We start from the raw sequence: 21,557 nt of genomic DNA, 5'->3' as shown, positions 1-21,557 counted from the left end.
GATTTCACCTGTTTTGCTTGCTCCTTGTGTATCCTCCAACCTGTTCCTCATTGTCTCGTTACCCTTTGTCCGTGTGTGTATATAAGCTCCCCATTTTTTGTCAAGTCTTTGTTGCGACATTGTCCACGTTCACCTCAGCGTTGGCGACAACCTCATTTAAATGCACATTAAAAAAAGAGCCGCGTGATTGGACGTCTATCATCGTCGATGGCACCGAAAGCGCCTAATGTGAGATTCAATGTGATTGGTTAATTCCGAACAAGCAAAAAAAAAAAGGGGTGTGCAGTTGTGCAACATTATTTCAGTGGTTCATTTCCACTCCTCAGCAGAACGTGAGGTTATTATAGGTCATATAGTCTGGCTTTCTCCCAGTTGGACGTCCATCGCCGTCAATGAATTCTCACATGCACACAGACAGACCATACAAAGTGTCTGCTCATAAGCACGTGACTCAATTCGCAAAACACCCCCTCGACCGCGACCAATCACAGCCGGCGTCTGCGCGCACGCACAGTCACGCGCACGCCGTCCATCCGTCGCTATCGATGCGAATCCACGTTGCGCCAATGCGCGTGCGCGTTCCGGTACCGTGTGAACGCTGATGAGAGAGAGAGAGAGAGAGAGAGAGAGAGAAAGCATCACTCGACCTTCTTCTTCTTCTTCCTCCTCTTCTTCCTCCGCGTGTGCGCGTCGCTGCTCGAGGGAGCGAAGATCTCCTTGGAAATATCTATTTTTTTGCTTTTCATTTTTTTTTCTTCTCATATTTTTGGTCGCGCGCTTTCGGGGCGCGCGCGTGCGTGTGTGCGTGAATGGTGGACTTGGCCAACATGGAGACGGTGGAAAAGGAATGCGGGGCCCTCGGGGGTCTTTTCCAGGCCATTGTCAACGACATGAAGGTAAATACAAGTGCGTGTATGTTAGAACCGTTCCCTCGGGGGGGAGTCGAACCCAGAATCGGATTTTTATTGACACGTTGGTTTGATGAGATCTTTTTTTTTTTCTCTGCATCCATTATCGGACGTTGCCTTTTAACGTTCATTGGAAGGACGCCCCGATTTTTTAAATTTTAAACCCCCGTTCATTCATTCAGCTTTCAACCTAATTGATTTTCTGTCAGGATCTATGACCGCGTTAGAAGACCCCCAGCCGTCATTCAGACGCCCCCTCCCAAAAAAAGAGAACAGGCAGTCGATCTGTCTGCTATAGGCTGCGTGAGTGTCATTCCTCAGCATCCTTTGTGTGTGTGTGCGTGTGTGTGGACGTGAGTGATCATCCCGCAGCATCCTAGATATATATATTTTTAAACAATTCATTATAGTAAAGACTAAATGATACTATTAGGAAATAGTGTAATATATAAAATATAATTGAAAAAAAATTGCAATAAAAATAATGAATAGAGGAAAAATTAATAACCAAAGTGAAATGAATAGAAGCTCTGAAATTGCTGTGACTAATATTTGGAATGCCAAATTACAGATAATAAAAATATTACAATCCAGTAGAAATAACAAGACAATAAAACTGATACAGAAATAATCAATGAATAAATATTTCTAATGATAATATTAAGTCATATAATCATAATAATAATAAATAATAGGCTTGTTCCGATCATGTTTTTTTGCTCCCGATCCGATCCCGATCGTTTTAGTTTGAGTATCTGCCGATCCCGATATTTCCCGATCCGATTGCTTTTTTTTTTTTGCTCCCGATTCAATTCCACTCATTCCCGATAATTTTTACCGATCATCTACATTTTGGCAATGCATTAAGAAAAAAATGAATAAAACTCGGACGAATATATACATTCAACATACAGTACATAAGTACTGTTTTTGTTTATTATGACAAAAAGTCCTCAAGATGGCATTAACATTCTTTCTGTGAGAGGGATCCACGGATAGAAAGACTTGTAATTCTTAAAGGATAACTTTCTATATTGTGACTAAATATTGCCATCTAGTGTATTTGTTGAGCTTTCAGTAAATGATACTGTAGCCATTTAACTGTTCTGCCCAAATGCATGATGGGAAGTGCAACTATGACTTTGCGTAGTGGTACCAATTGATATATCTTCTCTGCGTTGGGAAGTAACATAGGGTGTTAAGGAAAAGATCAACCACTACCGTTCTTCCCCACATTGTTTCCCACGATATTTCTAATTGTTGAGAGAGGGATTTTAATGCTCTGGCCAATTAAAAAGAGGCTCCAAAGACTGCCAAAATTCTCTCTACTCATTTTACGCTGCCTGTTAGCTCTACATATAGGTAAAACGGCACCATTATAGATTGAACGCGACAATGCGTGAGTGGGTCGTGCAGCGCATGCATTAATTGCATTACATATTTTAACGTGATTAATTTTTTGAAAATTAATTACCGCCATTTACGCGATAAATTTGATAGCCCGACTTTAAGCCAAAACTAAAGACTCTGGATGAATGTAAGACATTTTGTCTGTAACGTTAAATACAATTAGAAAACGATTTGATTAAAAAAAATATATACAAAAAAAAAAAGCATGTCCGATAATTTTTTGCCGATTCCGATACTTTGAAAATGACGTGATCGGACCTGATCGATTGGCATCCCGATCGATCGCGACATCTTTAATAAATAATATTCCAAAAAAAAGTTCTGAAATTGCTGTTCCTAATATTTTGAATGGCAAATTACGGATAATAAAAATAATACAATAAAATAGAAATAACAAGACAATAAAACTGATACCGAAATAATCACTGAATAAATATTTCTAATTATAATATTAAGTAATATAATCATAATAATAATAAATAATATTACCAAAAAAAATGTTGTTCCTAATATTTTGTGCACAATAAAATCAATCATACTTATTTATATCGCTCTTTACAATAGAAACAACAGGACAATAAAACAGACATTCATAAAAATACACGAGAACTAAATAATATTATTAGCAAAAATAGTCATATAATTTATTAAAATTAAAAATAATGAATAGGAAATTTAAGAAATAAATTAATAACCGAAGTAAAATCAATAAAAAAATAAGCTGAAATTGCTGCTCCATATATTTTAAATAGCCAATTTTCGATAATAAACATTAAAAAAAAAAAAAAATTAAGACAGTAAAACTGATACATTAATGACAACAGTAATAAATCAATATGGATATTGATAAAATTAATAAAAACAAAAACAATAAATACAATGATAATAAATATATACATTTATCACAAAAGTAAAAGAAATAGATAAATGAATTAAAATAAAAAAAAAAAAAAAAAAAGCTCTGAAATTGCTGTGTCTAATATTTTGAACAGCAATTTATGGATGATAATAATAATAATAATAATAACAATCCAATAAAATCTGTAAGACTGATAGTACATTAATGAAAACAATAATCAATTAATAATACCTCTCATGATTTCTATTAATATGTTAATATCTAATCATAATGACGAATATTAAAAATGTATATATAGTCTGAAATTGCTGTTCTAAATATTTTCAGTAGCAAATTATAGATAATTACAATAATACAATAAAAAAGAAATACGAGGACATTAAAACTGATACATGAATCAAAAATACTTAATGACTCAATACTACTATGAGCAAAAACAGTGATATAATTGTTAAAAAAAAAAAAAAAAAAAGCAGTAAAATTTCAAGAATAGAAAATTAAAAAAATATATATTAATAATAATTACCGAAGAAAAAATAAATAAAAATAAGTTCTGGAATTGCTGTTCCTTAAATTTTGAATAGAAAATTATGGATAATAATAATAATCATCAAATTTAATAAAAAATAGTAAGACAACAAAACTGATACAATAATAAAAACAGTAATCAATGAATAAAAATATCAAGTAATATCTTATTAACATTACAAAAATGAATAAGTAAATAAATGTAAGCTATTAAATTGCGATTTCTGATATTTTCAACAGCAAATTATAACTACATTATTACAATAGAAAAGAAATAATAAAAGTAAAACTGGTACATGACTAACAACAACAACAAACAATGAATAAATAATATCAATGAGATACATTTTGCGGCATTTCCCGTTGATTTTTCGGTCACTTCCTTTTACTTTGGAGGCATTTACAGGTCACTTCCTGTTGATTTTGGGGGATTTATAGGTCCCTTCTTGTTGATACTGGCGAATTTGTGTCACTTCCTGTTGATTTGGAGCAGGGGCCCCTTTTCCTGTGAGGGGCCACATAACTTTTCCCTTCGCTGATGAGGGACCGAGTCAGTTTGTAACAGAAAAAGTGTGACAATTGCCTAAATGTAAAAATGTATTAATTTTCAGAAAGCCACAATCAAATAACCCTTTCTGGATTCTTCACGGAACAAAAGTAAATAAAATAAAATAATAATATAATATAATATAATATAATATAACCCTCTCTGGGTTCTTCACGGAAAAAAAGCCAGGATATAAAGGACCGTATTGAGAAAAAAAAAAAAAAAAAAAAAATGTTCAGGGGGCCGGACCACATGTGGCCCCGCGGGCCGTAGTTTGGGGACCCCTGATTTGGAGCATTTACATGTCACTTTCTGGTAATTTTGGGCATTTACAGGTAACCTCCCGTTGATTTTGGTTCACCTACCGTCACTTTCTTTTGATTTTGGGGCATTTATTAGTTACTTCCTGTTGATTTTTGGGGCATTTACAGATCACTTCCTTATGTTATTGGTAGGGCTGTCAAAAATATGGCGTTAACGGGCGGTAATAAATTTTTTAAATTAATCATGTTAAAATGTTTGACGCAATTAACGCAGATGCCCCGCTCAAACAGATTAAAATGACAGTACAGTATGATGCTATCCGCTTGTTACTTGTTTTTTGTGTTTCTCGCCCTCTGCTGGCACTTGGGTCCAACGGATTTTATGGGTTAGTACCATGAGTGAGCATGGTGTAATTATTGACATCAACAATGGCGAGCTACTAGTTTATTTTTTGATAGAAAATTTTATAAATTTTAATAAATTGAAAACATTAAGAAGGGTTTTAATATAAAATTTCTATAACTTGTACTAACATTTATATTTTAAGAACTACAAGTCTTTCTATCCATGGATCGCTTTAAGAGAATGTTAATAATGTTAATGCCATCTTGTTGATTTATTGTTATAATAAACAAATACAGTACTTATGTACCGTATGTTGAATGTATATACCTGTCTTGTGTCTTATCTTTCCATATGGCATATGTTATAGATGGCGTGAATTGCGATTAATTAGGATTAATTCATTTTCAAGCTGCAATTAACTCGATTAAAAATTTTAATCGTTTGACAGCCCTAATTTGGGAGCATTTACAGGTCACTTCTGGTTGGTTTTGGGCTTTGACGGGTCACTTTCTGTTGATTTTTGGACATTTAAAGGTCACTTCCTCTTGGTTTGGGGCTATTAGAGTTCACTTCCTGTTGGCATTTAGCTAGCTAGCTAGCTAGCTAGCTAGCTAAATGCCCAAAAGATAGATAGATAGATAAATAGATAGATAGATAGATAGATAGATATACAGATGACAGATAGCTAGCTAGCTAGCTAAATATACAGATGACAGATAGCTAGCTAGCGTATATACCGTATATTCCCGTTTTTCTAGCTATTTATCTGTCATCTGAATATCTAAATATACAGATGACAGATAGCTAGCTAGCTAGCTAAATGGCCAAAAGATAGATAGATAGATAGATAGCTAAATATACAGATGATAGATAGATAGATAGATAGATAGATAGATAGATAGATAGATAGATAGATACTGTAGATAGATAGATAGATACTGTAGATAGCTAAATATACAGATGATAGATAGATAGATACTATAGATAGATAGATAGATAGATATAGATATACAGATGACAGATAGCTAGCAAGCTAGCTAAATATACAGATGACAGATAGCTAGCAAGCTAGCTAAATATACAGATGACAGATAGCTAGCTAGCGTATATACCATATATGCCCGTTTATCTAGCTAAATGCCCAAAAGATAGATAGATAGATAGATAGATAGATAGATAGATAGATAGATAGATAGATAGATAGATAGATAGATAGATAGATAGATAGATAGATAGATAGATAGATAGATAGATAGATAGATAGATAGATAGATATACAGATGACGGATAGCTAGCTAGTGTACGTATATACCGTATATGCCCTTTTATCTAGCTAGTTATCTGTCATCTGGATGAATATCCAGATGACAGATAGCTAGCTAGCTAGCTAAATATACAGATGACAGCTATCATCTGTCTCTAAATATACAGATGACAGCTAGCTAGCTAGCTAGCTAGCTAAATATACAGATGACAGCTATCATCTGTCTCTAAATATACAGATGACAGCTAGCTAGCTAGCTAGATAAATGGGCATATACGGTCCCTTGCTGTTGATTTTGAGCATTTAGAGTTCCCTTCAACTTGATTTTTTGGCATTTACAGTTCCTTTCCTGTTGATATTGGTTTATTTATGGTCACTTTCTGTTGATTTTGGGGCATTTATGAGTCACTTTCTTTTCCTTTTGGAGCATTTAATGGTCACTTCCTGTTGATTCTTCCACATTTACAGGTCACGTCCTGTTGATATTAGGTTTTTGTAAAGGAAATGAATTGGAAGTGACTCAAAATCAACAGGAAGTAACCCGTAAATGCCTTAAAACGAACAGGAAGTGACCTATTGATGCCCACAAAAAACTGGCTGTGAATGCTCTGGCTTCATTGCCATTGACAGCGTTAGACGTCCAATCCGGTCGAAATGAATTGGACATCTAGCGCTGTCGATGGCAGCCAGAGAGCTAACCTAGACATTATGATTAAGATTTTGCTTCTTTGTTATTATTAACTGATTCACTCCCAGCCATTTTCACCGGAGTAAGGCCCTTAGCTCCCGGCCGTTTTACTGGATTTGGACTGATTTTGCAAGGCCCACAGAAAATTCTGTTGTATTGCTATATAAACATGGAACCCGCCAAAAGAAAGATTAGACTCTTCTTTCAGCAGAGAAAAAGTAAGTTCATATCTTTTTCCATTCTTTAGTAATCAGCATTAGAAAAAATTTTAGTTTGAGCAATTTTCCAATTTCGAAAGAAAAACGGAGATATTGAGCTTTTTGTAAAAGCATACATTTCAAACATCACTTTGACTTTAACACAGCTATTTTTTTGCTTTAGTTACATCCCAAACATGCTCCAACATGCCCTCCAGTGTCCAGTTTTATTGCTTTGAAATGGGTTTTGAGCGTTGTGCATTGTATCTTAGATACATTGGAACCTATAGATGCCTTTTGTCAAAAAAAAAAACAAAAAAAAAACAAAACAAAAAAAACACAAACGACGTATAAATTAGGGCTTTTTAATCGAATTAATCACAGCTTAAAAATTATTTAATCGTAATTAATCACAATATAAAACAATCTATAAAATATGCTATATTTTTCTGTAAATTATTGTTGGAATGAAAAGATAAGACACAAGACGGTTATATACATTCAACATATGGTACATAAGTACTGTATTTGTTTATTATAACAATAAATCAACAGGATGGCATTAACATTATAAACATTCTCTTAAAGTGATCCATGGATAGAAAGACTTGTAGTTCTTAAAAGATAAATGTTAGTACAAGTTATAGAAATTTTATATTAAAACTCCTCTCAATGTTTTCGTTTTACTAAAATTTGTATAATTTCGAATCAGAAAATAATCTAGTAGCTCGCCATTGTTGATGTCAATAATTACACAATTCTCATGTTGCTGAACCCATAAAATCAGTCGCACCCAAGCGCCAGCAGAGGGCGACAAAACTCCCAAAAACACAAGTAACAAGTGCATATGACCCTGTGCTGTCATTTTAATCTGTTTGAGCGGGGCATGTGCGTTAATTGCGTGAAATATTTTAACGTGATTAATTTAAAAAATTAATTACCGCCCGTTAACGCGATAATTTTGACAGCCCTAGTATAAATACGTTTTTGGGACACTGAAGCAATTAAAAATAGAACGTATTTATACGTTTTTTGGGAGCAAATGAGTTAATCAATGACACCTTTTTTAAACGATACGTCCATTCTTGGTGGTAGCATATCAATAACTTTGTGGGCTACGAAGTTTCGAAATATTGTCCCACCCATAATTACAAATTGGTCAGTTCTAAAAAGTTCTAAAAATTTGGACTGACGACCAGTCGATTGTTTGTCTTCATCTACCTTTTGATTTAAAAGCACTTAAGTTCTAAGTGCTTTAAGACGGCACTGATCCGATAGGATGCATTTTCCTGAGTCGTAAAAGGTGATACATGATCTTTGCAAACACACACACTCGATATGTGGATTAGTGTCTAAGCGGCTGTATTCTTGGTTCCACGACTTGAAAGTTGTTTTCCAGTCTTTCAGTGCTATTGATGATGATAGTCGTCCTATCGTGTGACTCTTCTAGATTATTCTGCTGCCAATTTTAAATGAGTTCATCACTCGTAGAAGTCAATCCATTTGAACTGGGAGGCTTCTATGGCGGTCAATAGAAACTGATGAGGTTTCCTTTTTTGGGCTATTTCAGGTCAATGAATGAATGTTCATTTGCCCCTTAGGAGTCGCCAAAGCCAATAAGTTGTCTCCATCTAACCCTGTCCGCCCAGTCAAAATGTATTGGACTGGCAAAGCTAGGCAATAAGTTAATTTTGGGCATCTCACGTCACTTCCTGTTGATTTTGGGGTATTTACAGGTCACTTCCTGTGTATTTTGGGTATTTACAGGGGAATTTTTGTTGATTTTGGGCACTTACAGGTCACTTTCTGTTGTTTTGGGGGCATTTACAGATCACTTCCTGTTGTTTTGAGGCATTTACGTCCCAGTTGATGTTGATTTGGCATTTTTGGGGCATTTACAGGTCACTTCCTGCTGATTTTGGGCATTTATAGATCACTTCCTGTTGATTTTGGCATTTGCAGGTCACTTCCTGTTGATTTCAGGGCATTTACAGATCAGTTAATGTTGAGTTTGGGCATTTACAGGTCAATTCCTGTTGATTTTGGGCATTTACGGGCCACTTCCTGTTGTTTTGGGGGCATTTACAGATCATTTCCTGTTGTTTTGGGGCATTTACATCCCAGTTGATGTTGATTTGGCATTTTTGGGGCATTTACAGGTCACTTCCAGTGTATTTTGGGTATTTACAGGGGAGTTTCTGTTGATTTTGGGCACTTACAGGTCACTTCCTGCTGATTTTGGGCATTTATAGATCACTTCATGTTGATTTTGGCATTTGCAGGTCACTTCCTGTTGATTTCAGGGCATTTACAGATCAGTTAATGTTGAGTTTGGGGATTTACAGGTCAATTCCTGTTGATTTTGGGCATTTACGGGCCACTTCCTGTTGATTTTGGGCATTTACGGGCCACTTCCTGTTGTTTTGGGGGCATTTACAGATCACTTCCTGTTGTTTTGGGGCATTTACATCCCAGTTGATGTTGATTTGGCATTTTTGGGGCATTTACAGGTCACTTCCAGTGTATTTTGGGTATTTACAGGGGAGTTTCTGTTGATTTTGGGCACTTACAGGTCACTTCCTGCTGATTTTGGCCATTTATGGTCACTTCCTGTTGAGTTTGGGCTTTTACAGGTCACTTCCTGTGTATTTTGGGCATTTACAGGTCACTTCCTGTTGTTTTTGGGGCATTTACAGCTTAGTTGATGTTGATTTTGGGGCATTTACAGGCCAGTTCCTGTTGTTTTGGGGGCATTTACAGATCACTTCCTGTTGTTTTGGGGCATTTACATCCCAGTTGATGTTGATTTGGCTTTTTGGGGGCATTTACAGGTCACTTCCTGTGTATTTTAGGTATTTACAGGGGAGTTCCTGTCGATTTTGGGCACTTACAGGTCACTTCCTGCTGATTTTGGCCATTTATAGGTCACTTCCTGTTGAGTTTGGGCTTTTACAGGTCACTTCCTGTTGTTTTTGGGGCATTTACAGCTTAGTTGATGTTGATTTGGGGGCATTTACAGGCCAATTCCTTTGCTTTTGGGTAATTACAGGCCAGTTCCTGATGTTTGGGGCATTTACAGGTCACTTCGGCTAGGTTCATACTCCGGGTCTTAATGCACAAATCCGATTTTTTTGTCATATCTGTTTTTTGGGCGTGCCCGTTCAGACTGCCTTTGTCCATTGAGACCATTCAAGTATTACGCATGCGCACTAATTCGCAGTCCGACACGCGCTGAGCAAGACGACCCGCATGCGCAGAAGCATCAAAACAAATGACCACACATGCTGGCTGTCATCCGTCATTCCAGGGATATCATATTTTGCTTTTTAAAAAGAGGACACAAATAACAGACATAAATAATCCCAGTTTAAGCAAAACAGACATAAATAATCCTAGTTTAGGTTTGTATTCAAAGTATATGGATCAATAGCATTCACGCACTGTCCGTGCATGTAAGCAATGTTGAAACATTGCTTATATGGAGAAGACAGAAAATGAATGAATGAATGAATGAATTTATTGTCATTGTCATCATCATCATCATCAGAATCATTGACAGTTTCAGAGTGTGGAATTTTGCCCGAAAAACCGATCATTCTCAGGCTTATCCTCAACCCATTTTAATTTTTTTTATGACTGTTGTCAAGTCCGACTCTTCCGAAAAAGCCGTGTTCAAGGCAAGCTAGGTGCTAATAACGCACAGCTGCACCGCTACCGTAGCGTCTCTCTCGCTTTTTGATGACGTAATTGCTGCATGAATTCCGATTTGAGAGACTGGACAGTACAGACCAGCGCGACAGTCTGGAAAAATGTGGCCCAGATCGGATTTGAAATGGTCCAGTTCTATGTTACTTGTCACGTTCAGACCGTCAAGTTAATGCCTCACTCGAATCGGAAAAACATGAAAAAATTGGATTTGTGCATTAAGACCTGTAGTATAAACGTAGCCTTCTTGTTGGTTTTGGGTATTTACAGGTCACTTCCTGTTGATTTTGGGCATTTAGAGGTCACTTCCTGTTTTTTTTAGGGCATTTATGATCCCTTCCTGTTGATTTTGAGCATTTACAGGTCACTTCCTGTTGTTTTTTAGGCATTTACAGCTCAGCTGATGTTGATTTTGGGGCGTCACTTCCTTTGCTTTTGGGTAATTACTGGCTAGTTCCTGTCTATTTTGGGTATTTAAAGGGTCGTTTTCGGGGCATTTACGGTCACTTTCAATTGATTTTGGAGCATTTACAGGTCAGTTGATGGTGACATTGAGGCATTTACAGGGGAGTTCCTGTTGATTTTGGCCATTTACAGGGTACCTCCTGTGTATTTTGGGTATTTACAGGGGAGTTCCTGTTGATTTTAGGCACTTACAGGTCACTTCCTGCTGATTTTGGGCATTTCTAGGTCACTTCCTGTTAAGTGTGGGCTTTTACAGGTCACTACCTGTGTATTTTGGGCATTTACCGGTCACTTCCTGTTGAGTTTTGGCATTTAGAGGTCACTTCCTGCTTTTTTGAGGGCATTTACGATCCCTTCCTGTTGATTTTGGGGCATTTACAGATCAGTTGATGTTGATTTTAGGCATTTATAGGGTACTTCCAGTGTATTTTGGGTATTTACAGGGGAGTTCCTGTTGATTTTGGGCACTTGCAGGTCACTTCCTGCTGATTTGGGGCATTTATAGTTCACTTCCTGTTGAGTTTGGGCTTTTACAGGTCACTTCCTGTGTATTTTGGGCATATACAGGTCACTTCTTGTTGGTTTTGGGTATTTACAGTTAATTTCCTGTTGGTTTTGCGCATTTACAGGTCACTTCCTGTTGATTTTGGGCATTTAGAGGTCACTTCCTGCTTTTTTGAGGGCATTTATGATCCCTTCCTATTGATTTTGGGGCATTTACAGATCAGTTGATGTTGATTTTGGGCATTTACAGGTCACCTCCTGCTGGTTTTGGGCACTTAAGGTCACTCGCTGGTGATTTTGGGGCATTTACAGCCCAGTTGTTGTTGATTTTCGGGCATTTACAGGTCACTTCCTGTTGATTTTGGGCATTTACAGGGTACTTCCTGTAAATTTCGGGTATTTACAGGTGACTTCCTGTTGATTTTGGGCATTTACAGATCACTTCCTGTTGTTTTTGGGGCATTTACAGCTCAGTTGATGTTGATTTTGGGGCATTTACAGGTCACTTCCTTTGCTTTTGGGTAATTACAGATCACTTCCTGTTGATTTTGGGCATTTACAAGTCATTTCCTTTTCTTTTGGGTAATTACAGGTCAGTTCCTGATTTTTGGGGCATTAACAGGTCACTACCTGTTGATTTTGGCATTTACAGGTCACTTCCTGTTGATTTTGGGGCATTTACAGATCAGTTAATGATGAGTTTAGGCATTTACAGGTCACTTCCTGTTGATTTTGGGCATTTACAGGGTACTTCCTGTAAATTTCGGGTATTTACAGGGGACTTCCTGTTGATTTTGGGCATTTACAGGTCACTTCCTGTTGTTTTGGGGGCATTTACAGGTCACTTCCTGTTGTTTTTGGGGCATATACAAGTCACTTCCTTTGCTCCTGGGTAATTACAGGTCACTTCCTGTTGATTTTGGGCATTTACAGGGTACCTCCTGTGTATTTTGGGTATTTACATGGGAGTTCCTGTTGAATTTGGGCACTTACAGGTCACTTCCTGCTGATTTTGGGCATTTATAGGTCACTTCCTGTTGAGTTTGGGCTTTTACAGGTCACTTCCTGTGTATTTTGGGCATTTATAGGTCACTTCCTGTTGAGTTTGGCCATTTAGAGGTCACTTCCTGTTGATTTTGGGGCGTTTACAGATCAGTTGATGTTGCTTCTGGGCATTTACCGGTCACTTACTGTTGATTTTGGGCATTTACAGAGTACTTCCGGTGTATTTTGGGTATTTACAGGGGAGTTCCTGTTGATTTTGGGCACTTACAGGTCACTTCCTGCTGATTTTGGGCATATATAGTTCACTTCCTGTTGAGTATGGGCTTTTACAGGTCACTTCCTGTGTATTTTGGGCATTGACAGGTCACTTCCTTTGCTTTTGGGTAATTACAGGTCAGTTCCTGATGTTTGGGGCATTTACAGGTCACTTCTTATTGCTTTTGGGTATTTACAGTTAATTTCCTGTTGGTTTTGTGGCATTTACAGGTCACTTCCTGTTGATTTTGGGCATTTAGAGGTCACTTCCTGCTTTTTTGAGGGCATTTATGATCCCTTCCTGTTGATTTTGGGGCATTTACAGATCAGTTGATGTTGATTTTGGGCATTTACAGGTCACCTCCTGCTGGTTTTGGGCACTTACAGGTCACTTCCTGTTGTTTTTGGGGCATTTACAGGTCACTTCCTGTTGATTTCGGGAATTTATAGGTCCCTTCCTGTTGATTTTGGGCATTTGGAGGTCACTTCCTGCTTTTTTGAGGGCATTTACAATCCCTTCCTGTTGATTTTGGGGCATTTACAGATCAGTTGATGTTGATTTTGGGCATTTACAGGTCACCTCCTGCTGGTTTTGGGCACTTAAGGTCACTCACTGGTGATTTTGGGGCATTTACAGCCCAGTTGATGTTGATTTTGGGGCATTTACAGGTCACTTCCTGCTTTTTTGAGAGCATTTACAATCCCTTCCTGTTGATTTTGGGGCATTTACAGATCAGTTGATGTTGATTTTGGGCATTTACAGGTCACCTCCTGCTGGTTTTGGGCACTTAAGGTCACTCGCTGGTGATTTTGGGGCATTTACAGCCCAGTTGTTGTTGATTTTCGGGCATTTACAGGTCACTTCCTGTTGATTTGGGGCATTTACATGGTACTTCCTGTGTATTTTGGGTATTTACAGGGGAGTTACTGTTGATTTTGGGCACTTACAGGTCACTTCCTGTTGTTTTTGGGGCATTTACAGGTCACTTCCTGTTGATTTGGGGAATTTATAGGCCCCTTTCCGTTGATTTTGGGCATTTAGAGGTCACTTCCTGCTTTTTTGAGGACATTTACAATCCCTTCCTGTTGATTTTGGGGCATTTACAGATCACGTCCTGTTGTTTTGGGGGTATTTACAGGTCACTTCCTGTTGATTTCGGGAATTTATAGGTCCCTTCCTGTTGATTTTGGGTCATTTACAGGTCACTTCCTGTTGATTTGGGGCATTTGCAGGGTACTTCCTGTGTATTTTGGGTATTTACAGGGGAGTTACTGTTGATTTTGGGCACTTACAGGTCACTTCCTGTTGTTTTGGGGGCATTTACAGGTCACCTCCTGTTGATTTCGGGAATTTATAGGTCCCTTCCTGTTGATTTTGGGGCATTTACAGATCAGTTGATGTTGATTTTGGGCATTTACAGGGTACTTCCTGTTGATTTCGGGAATTTATAGGTCCCTTCCTGTTGATTTTGGGTCATTTACAGGTCACTTCCTGTTGATTTGGGGCATTTACAGGGTACTTCCTGTGTATTTTGGGTATTTACAGGGGAGTTACTGTTGATTTTGGGCACTTACAGGTCACCTCCTGTTGATTTCGGGAATTTATAGGTCCCTTCCTGTTGATTTTGGGGCATTTACAGATCAGTTGATGTTGATTTTGGGCATTTACAGGGTACTTCCTGTGTATTTTGGGCATTTACAGGGGAGTTCCTGTTGATTTTGGGCACTTACAGGTCACTTCCTGCTGATTTTCGGCATTTATAGATCATTTCATTACGTACTGGTATAATCGAAGCAGGAATGTCTGTGTTTATCGATTAGCATGTTAGCAAAACGACCATTTCCCGGACAACAACATGCTAGCATTGGTTTATAGCATCAATTCCCAGGCGAATTTAAGATCATTTCTGAATGGTAAAGCATAAAAAAACGGGGATAAAAGTGTCAATCATGCAAAACAGAATTGTGTTATACACCAAAACAATCAAATCTTCATCTGATTTGACTGAAAACCTCTTAGTGTGGACTCCCAAACTGTTGGAAAAAATGTATGGTACTCTAATGACACAGGAATGTCCGGACGTCCCAATACTTTTGTCCAGCTGTATACGCTATAAATGGTCGTCACGGTGACACGCCGCGAGCGTGAAGCATCGCACTCATCCTTGTCTTGCCCCCCGACTCTCCGCCACCATTTTGAGACTCGCGGAGTCATTTGTGGCCCGGTTGCTAAGCAACGTCAGCACCTGTGACACAGCGTCTGGGAAAGAAGCAGACATATTATCAGGGATGCCAAATCTTTTCTTCAATTCAGTTCGTTTTTAATGCAGACTAACTGCATTTGGGGCATTGACGGGTCACTTCCTGTTGCATTCTGGAGCATTTACAGGTCACTTCTTGTTGATTTTGGATCACTTGATACATATTTTCAGGCATTTCAGGGTCACTTCCTGTTCATTGGTCACTTCCTGTTGATTTTGGGGCATTTACATGTCACTTCCTGCTGATTTTGGGCATTTATAGGTCACTTCCTTTTGATTTTGGGGCATTTACATGTCACTTTCTGTTCACTTTATGTTCATTTTGGGGCATTTACAGGTCACTTCCTGTTGATTTTGGGGCATTTACAGGTCACTTCCTGTTGATTTTGGGGCATTTACAGGTCACTTCCTGTTGATTTTGGGCACTTACAGGTCACTTCCTGTTGATTTTGGGGCATTTACAGGTCACTTCCTTTGCTTTTGGGTAATTACAGGTCACTTCCTGTGTATTTTGGGTATTTACAGGGGAGTTCCTGTTGATTTTAGGCATTTATAGATCACTTCCTGTTGAGTTTGGCCTTTTACAGGTCACTTCCTGTTGTTTTTGGGGCATTTACAGCTTAGTTGATGTTGATTTGGGGGCATTTACAAGTCACTTCCTTTGCTTTTGGGTAATTAAAGGTCGGTTCCTGATGTTTGGGGCATTTACTGGTCACTTCTTGTTGGTTTTGGGTATTTACAGTTAATTTCTTGTTGGTTTTGTGGCATTTACAGGTCACTTCCTGTTGATTTTGGGCATTTACAGCCCAGTTGATGTTGATTTTGGGCACTTACAGGTCACTTTCTGTTGATTTGGGGCATTTACATGTCGCTTTCTGTTGATTTTGGGGCATTTAGAGGTCACTTCGTGTTGTTTTTGGGGCATTTACAGGGGAGTTCCTGTTGATTTTGGGCACTTACAGGTCACTTCCTGCTGATTTTGGGCATTTATAGGTCACTTCCTGTTTAGTTCCGGGCTTTTACAGGTCACCTCTTGTTGTTTCTGGGGCATTCACAGCTTAGTTGATGTTGATTTTGGGGCATTTACAGGTCACTTCCTTTGCTTTTGGGTAATTACAGGTCACTTCCTGGTGAAATTGGGCATTTACAGGATACTTCCTGTGTATTTTGGGTATTTACAGGGGAGTTCCTGTTGATTTTGGGCACTTACAGGTCTCTTCCTGCTGATTTTAGGCATTTATAGATCACTTCCCGTTGAGTTTGGGCTTTTACAGGTCACTTCCTGTTGTTTTGGGGGCATTTACAGCTTAGTTGATGTTGATTTTGGGGCATTTACAGGTCACTTCCTTTGCTTTTGGGTAATGACAGGTCAGTTCCTAATGTTTGAGGCATTTACTGGTCACTTCTTGTTGGTTTTGGGTATTTACAGTTAATTTCCTGTTGGTTTTGTGGCATTTACAGCTCAGTTGATGTTGATTTTGGGGCATTGGCAGGTCACTTCCTGTTGATTTTGTGGCATTTACGTTTCGTTCGTGTTGATTTGGGGGCATTTACAGGTCACTTCCGGTTGATGTTGGAGCATTTACAGGTCACTTCCTGTTGATCTTGGGTCACTTTAAATGAATTTTGGGCATTTCCTGGTCACTTCCTGTTCAACGGTCACCTCCTCTTGATTTTTGGGCATTCGCGACCCCTTCCTTTTTATGTTTGGGGCATTTACGGGTCACTACCAGTTGATTTTGGGGCATTTATGGGTCACATCTTGCTGATTATGGGTCACTTTATGTTGATTTTTGGGGGGGGCTTTCCTGGTCATTTCCTGTTCAACAGTCACTTACTATTGATTTTGGGGCTTTTACGGGTCAATTCCAGTTGATTTTGGAACATATAAGGGTCACTTCTTATTGATTTGGGGTCACTTTATATGAATTTTAGAGCATTTCTTGGTCACTTCTTGTTTAACGGTCACTTGCTGTTGATTTTGGGGCATTTATGGGTCAACTCCTGTTGATTTTGGAGCATTTACTAGTCACTTCCTATTGATATTGAGTTAGTTTATATGTATTTTTGGGCAATTACGGGTCAATTCCTGTTCATTGGTTACTTACTGTTGATTTCTGGGTATTTACGTCTCGTTGCTGTTTATTTGGGGGCATTTACGGAGCATTTTGGAGCACCTGCGAGTCACTTCCGGTTTATTTTGGGTCACTTTATATAAAATTTTGGGCATTTCCTGCTACCTTCCTGTTCAACGGTCACTTCCTGTTGATTTTGGGGCATTTATGGGTCAATTCCAGTTGATTTTGGAACATATAAGGGTCACTTCTTACTGATTTTGGGTCACTTTATATACATTTTTGGGCATTTCCTGGTCACTTCCTGTTCAATGGTCACTTCCTGTTGATTTTTGGGCATTCAGGACACCTTCCCGTTGTTTTCGGGGCATTTAGGGGTCACTACCTATTGGTTTTGCAGCATTCTCTACCCCTTCCTGTTGATTTTATGGGACATTTACAGGTCATTTCCTGTTGATTTCCGGGCATTTATGTTTCGTTGCTGTTGATTTGGGGGCATTTACGGTCACTTCCTGTTGATTTTGGAGCACTTGCAGGTCACTTCCGGTTTATTTTGGGTCACTCTATATCAAATTTTGGGCATTTCCTGTTACCTTCCTGTTCAACGGTCACTTCCTGTTGATTTTGGGGCATTTATGGGTCAATTCCAGTTGATTTTGGAACATATACGGGTTACTTCTTATTGATTTTGGGTCACTTGATACGAATTTTTGGTCACTTCCTGTTCAACGGTCACTTCCTCTTGATTGTGTGGAATTCACAACCACTTCCTGTTGTTTTTGGGGCATTTATGGGTCAATTCCTGTTGATTTTGGAGAACTGAAGGGTCACTTCTGGTTGATTTTGGGTCACTTTTCTAATTTTGGGGGCATTTCCTGGTCATTTCCTTTTCATTGGTCACTTCCTGTTGTTTTTGGGGCATTTATGGGTCAATTCCTGTTTATTTTGGAGAACTTAAGAGTCACTTCTTATTGATTTTGGGTCACTTTATATAAGTTTTTGGGCATTTCCTGGTCACTTCCTGTTCAATGGTCACTTCCTGTTGATTTTTGGGCATTCACGACCCCCTTCCTTTAGATATTGGGGCATTTATAGGTCACTTCATTTCGGAGCATTTACGTTTCGTTCCTGTTGATTTGGAGGCATTTACAGGGTCACTTTCGGTTGATTTTGAGGCATTTACGTGTCACTTCCTATTGATTGTGGATCACTTTATATGAAATTAGGGAAATTTCTTGGTCACTTCCTGTTCAACGGTCACTTCCTCTAGATTTTTTGGCATTCACGACCCCTTCCTTTTGATTTTGGGGCATTTACAGGTAACTTCCAGTTGATTTTGGGGCATTTACGTCCTGTTGATTTTAGAACATATAAGGGTCACTTCTTACTGATTTTGGGTCACTTTATATACATTTTTGGGCATTTCCTGGTCACTTCCTGTTCAATGGTCACTTCCTGTTGATTTTTGGGCATTCACGACCCCTTCCTTTAGATATTGGGTCATTTATAGGTCACTTCTTGTTGATTATGGGTCACTTTATATGAATTTGGGGGCATTTCCTGGTCACTTCCTGTTCATTGGTCACTTCCTGTTGATTTGGGGGCATTTACGGGTCCCTTCCGTTGGATTTTGGGTCACTTTAAATGAATTTTTGGGCATTTCCTGGTCACTTTCTGTTAATTTTGGTGCATTCAGGGCCCCTTCCTCTTTATTTTGGGGCATTTACGGGTCACATCCTGTTGATTTTAGAGCATTTACTGGTCACTTCTTAGTGATATTGGGTTACTTTTATATGTATTTTTGGGCAATAATGGGTCACTCCCTGTTCATTGGTCACTTCCTGTTCATTTCCGGGCATTTACATTTCGTTGCTGTTGATTTGGGGGCATTTACGGAGCATTTTGGAGCACTTGCGGGTCACTTCCGGTTTATTTTGGGTCACTTTATATAAAATTTTGGGCATTTCCTGGTCCCTTCCTGTTCAACGGTCACTTCCTGTTGATTTTGGGGTATTTATGGATCAATTCCAGTTGATTTTGGAACATATACGGGTTACTTATCGATTTTGGGTCACTTGATATGAATTTTTGGTCTCTTACTGTTCAACGGTCACTTCCTCTTGATTGTGTGGAATTCACAACCACTTCCTGTTGTTTTTGGGGCATTTATGGGTCAATTCCTGTTGATTTTGGAGAACTGAAGGGTCACTTCTGGTTGATTTTGGGTCACTTTTCTAATTTTTGGGGCATTTCCTGGTCATTTCCTTTTCATTGGTCACTTCCTGTTGTTTTTGGGGCATTTATGGGTCAATTCCTGTTTATTTTGGAGAACTTAAGAGTCACTTCTTATTGATTTTGGGTCACTTTATATAAATTTTTGGGCATTTCCTGGTCACTTCCTGTTCAACGGTCACTTCCTGTTTTTAGGGGGGCGTTATGGGTCAATTCCTGTTGATTTTGGAGAACTTAAGGGTCACTTCTGGTTGATTTTGGGTCACTTTTCAGAATTTTTGGGCATTTCCTGGTCATTTCCTTTTTAGCGGTCACTTCCTGTTGATTTTGTGGCATTTATGGGTCACTTCATGTTGATTTTGGGTCACTTCATATGTATTTTCAGGCATTTCCGGTTCACTTCCTGTTCATCAGTCACTTCCTGTTGATATTGGGACATTTACAGGTCACTTCCTAGTGATCTTGGGTTACTTTATATGTATTTATGGTCAATAACGGGTCACTCCCTGTTCATTGGTCACTTCCTGTTGATTTTGGGGCGTTTATGGGTCAATTCCAGTTGATTTTGGAACATATACAGGTTACTTCTTATTGATTTTGGGTCACTTGATATGAATTTTTGGTCACTTCCTGTTCAACGGTCATGTCCTCTTGATTGTGGGGAATTCACAACCACTTCCTATTGTTTTTGGGGCATTTATGGGTCAATTCCTGTTGATTTTGGAGAACTTAAGGGTCACTTTTGGTTGATTTTGGGTCAATTTTCTGAATTTTTGGGCATTTCCTGGTCATTTCCTTTTCAGTGGTCACTTCCTTGTTGTTTTTGGGGCATTTATGGGTCAATTCCTGTTTATTTTGGCAAACTTAAGGGTCACTTCTGGTTGATTTTCTGGTCACTTTTCTGAATTTTGGGGCACTTCCTGGTCATTTCCTTTTCAACAGTGACTTCTGTTGTTTTTGGGGCATTTATGGGTCAATTCCTGTTGATTTTGGAGAACTTTATATGAATTTTGGGGCATTCAAGGGTCACTTCCTGTTCAATTGTCACTTCCTCTTGATTTTGGGGCATTCACGACACCTTCCCGTTGTTTTCCGGGCATTTATGGGTCACTACCTATTGGTTTTGGAGCATTCTCTGCCCCTTCCTGTTGATTTTATGGGGCATTTACAGGTCATTTCCTGTTGATTTTCAGGCATCATTATTGTGAGCATTGTATTGCGAGCTACCCAGAAGTTGCCACTCCTAATCAATACCATTTTTTATATACTCTTCCAACACTTGATGCATATTTGTTAACTCTTTTGCTACCATTGCCAGAGTAGACGCCCACTCCATTTGAAATGGGATGATTAGCCACTTCAAATGGATTGGATGTTTACTAGCCATGAACTCATTGATAGATTCATGATTGGACGCCTAGCATCGTCAATAAGAATATATATATATTCAAACTAGGGCTGTCAAACAATTAAAATTTTTAATCGAGTTAATCACAGCTTAAAAATCAGTTAATCGTAATTAATCGCAATTCAAACCATCTCTAAAAATGCCATATTTTGCTGTAAATTATTGTTGGAATGGAAAGATAAGACAAGACAGATATATAAATTTAACATACTGTACATAAGTACTGTATTTGTTTATTATAACAATAAATCCACAAGATGGCATCAACATTCTTCCTGTGAAAGGGATCCACGGATAGAAAGACTTGTAATTCTTAAAGGAAAAATCTGAGCTTGTATATTGTGACTAAATATTGCCATCTAGTGTATTTGTTGAGCTTTCAGTAAATGATACTGTAGCGACTTAACTGTTCTGCCCAAATGCATGATGGAAAGTGGTGCAACTATGACTGTGTGTGGTGGCTGCAAATGCTATATCTTCTATACGTGGGTGAAATACATGGTGTTGAGAAAAACATCAATTCCTGTCATTCTTCCCTACGTTGCTCCCCACAATACTTATAGTAGTTGTGGGGGAGATGTTGAAGCTTTTGCCAATTAAAAGCACGGCCCAAATGAATGCTTGTATCTACACCACT

General features: G+C 38.4%; 1 protein-coding gene across 4 annotated transcripts in view; it reads left to right on the top strand.

Annotated features, from left to right (window-relative positions):
* The first annotated feature begins 603 nt into the window (after positions 1 to 603).
* The window catches only part of mtss1lb (MTSS I-BAR domain containing 2b), a 107,000-nt gene continuing 86,046 nt past the window's right edge, over positions 604 to 21,557 (top strand). For 2 of the 4 annotated variants that reach the window (XM_057832689.1, XM_057832673.1), the window contains exon 1: positions 604 to 896. In XM_057832689.1, coding sequence (XP_057688672.1) covers positions 810 to 896 — 87 coding nt within the window. In that variant the 5' untranslated portion in view covers positions 604 to 809. The remainder of the gene's footprint in view (positions 897 to 21,557) is intronic. The other 2 variants (XM_057832698.1, XM_057832682.1) reach the window with 1 other exon arrangement.

The sequence above is a fragment of the Corythoichthys intestinalis genome, chromosome 1 (genome assembly GCF_030265065.1).
Source record: "Corythoichthys intestinalis isolate RoL2023-P3 chromosome 1, ASM3026506v1, whole genome shotgun sequence".
Lineage (NCBI taxonomy): Eukaryota > Metazoa > Chordata > Actinopteri > Syngnathiformes > Syngnathidae > Corythoichthys > Corythoichthys intestinalis.
The sequence above is the reverse complement of the archived record's forward strand: the minus strand, read 5'-3'. Positions and strand labels throughout refer to the sequence as shown.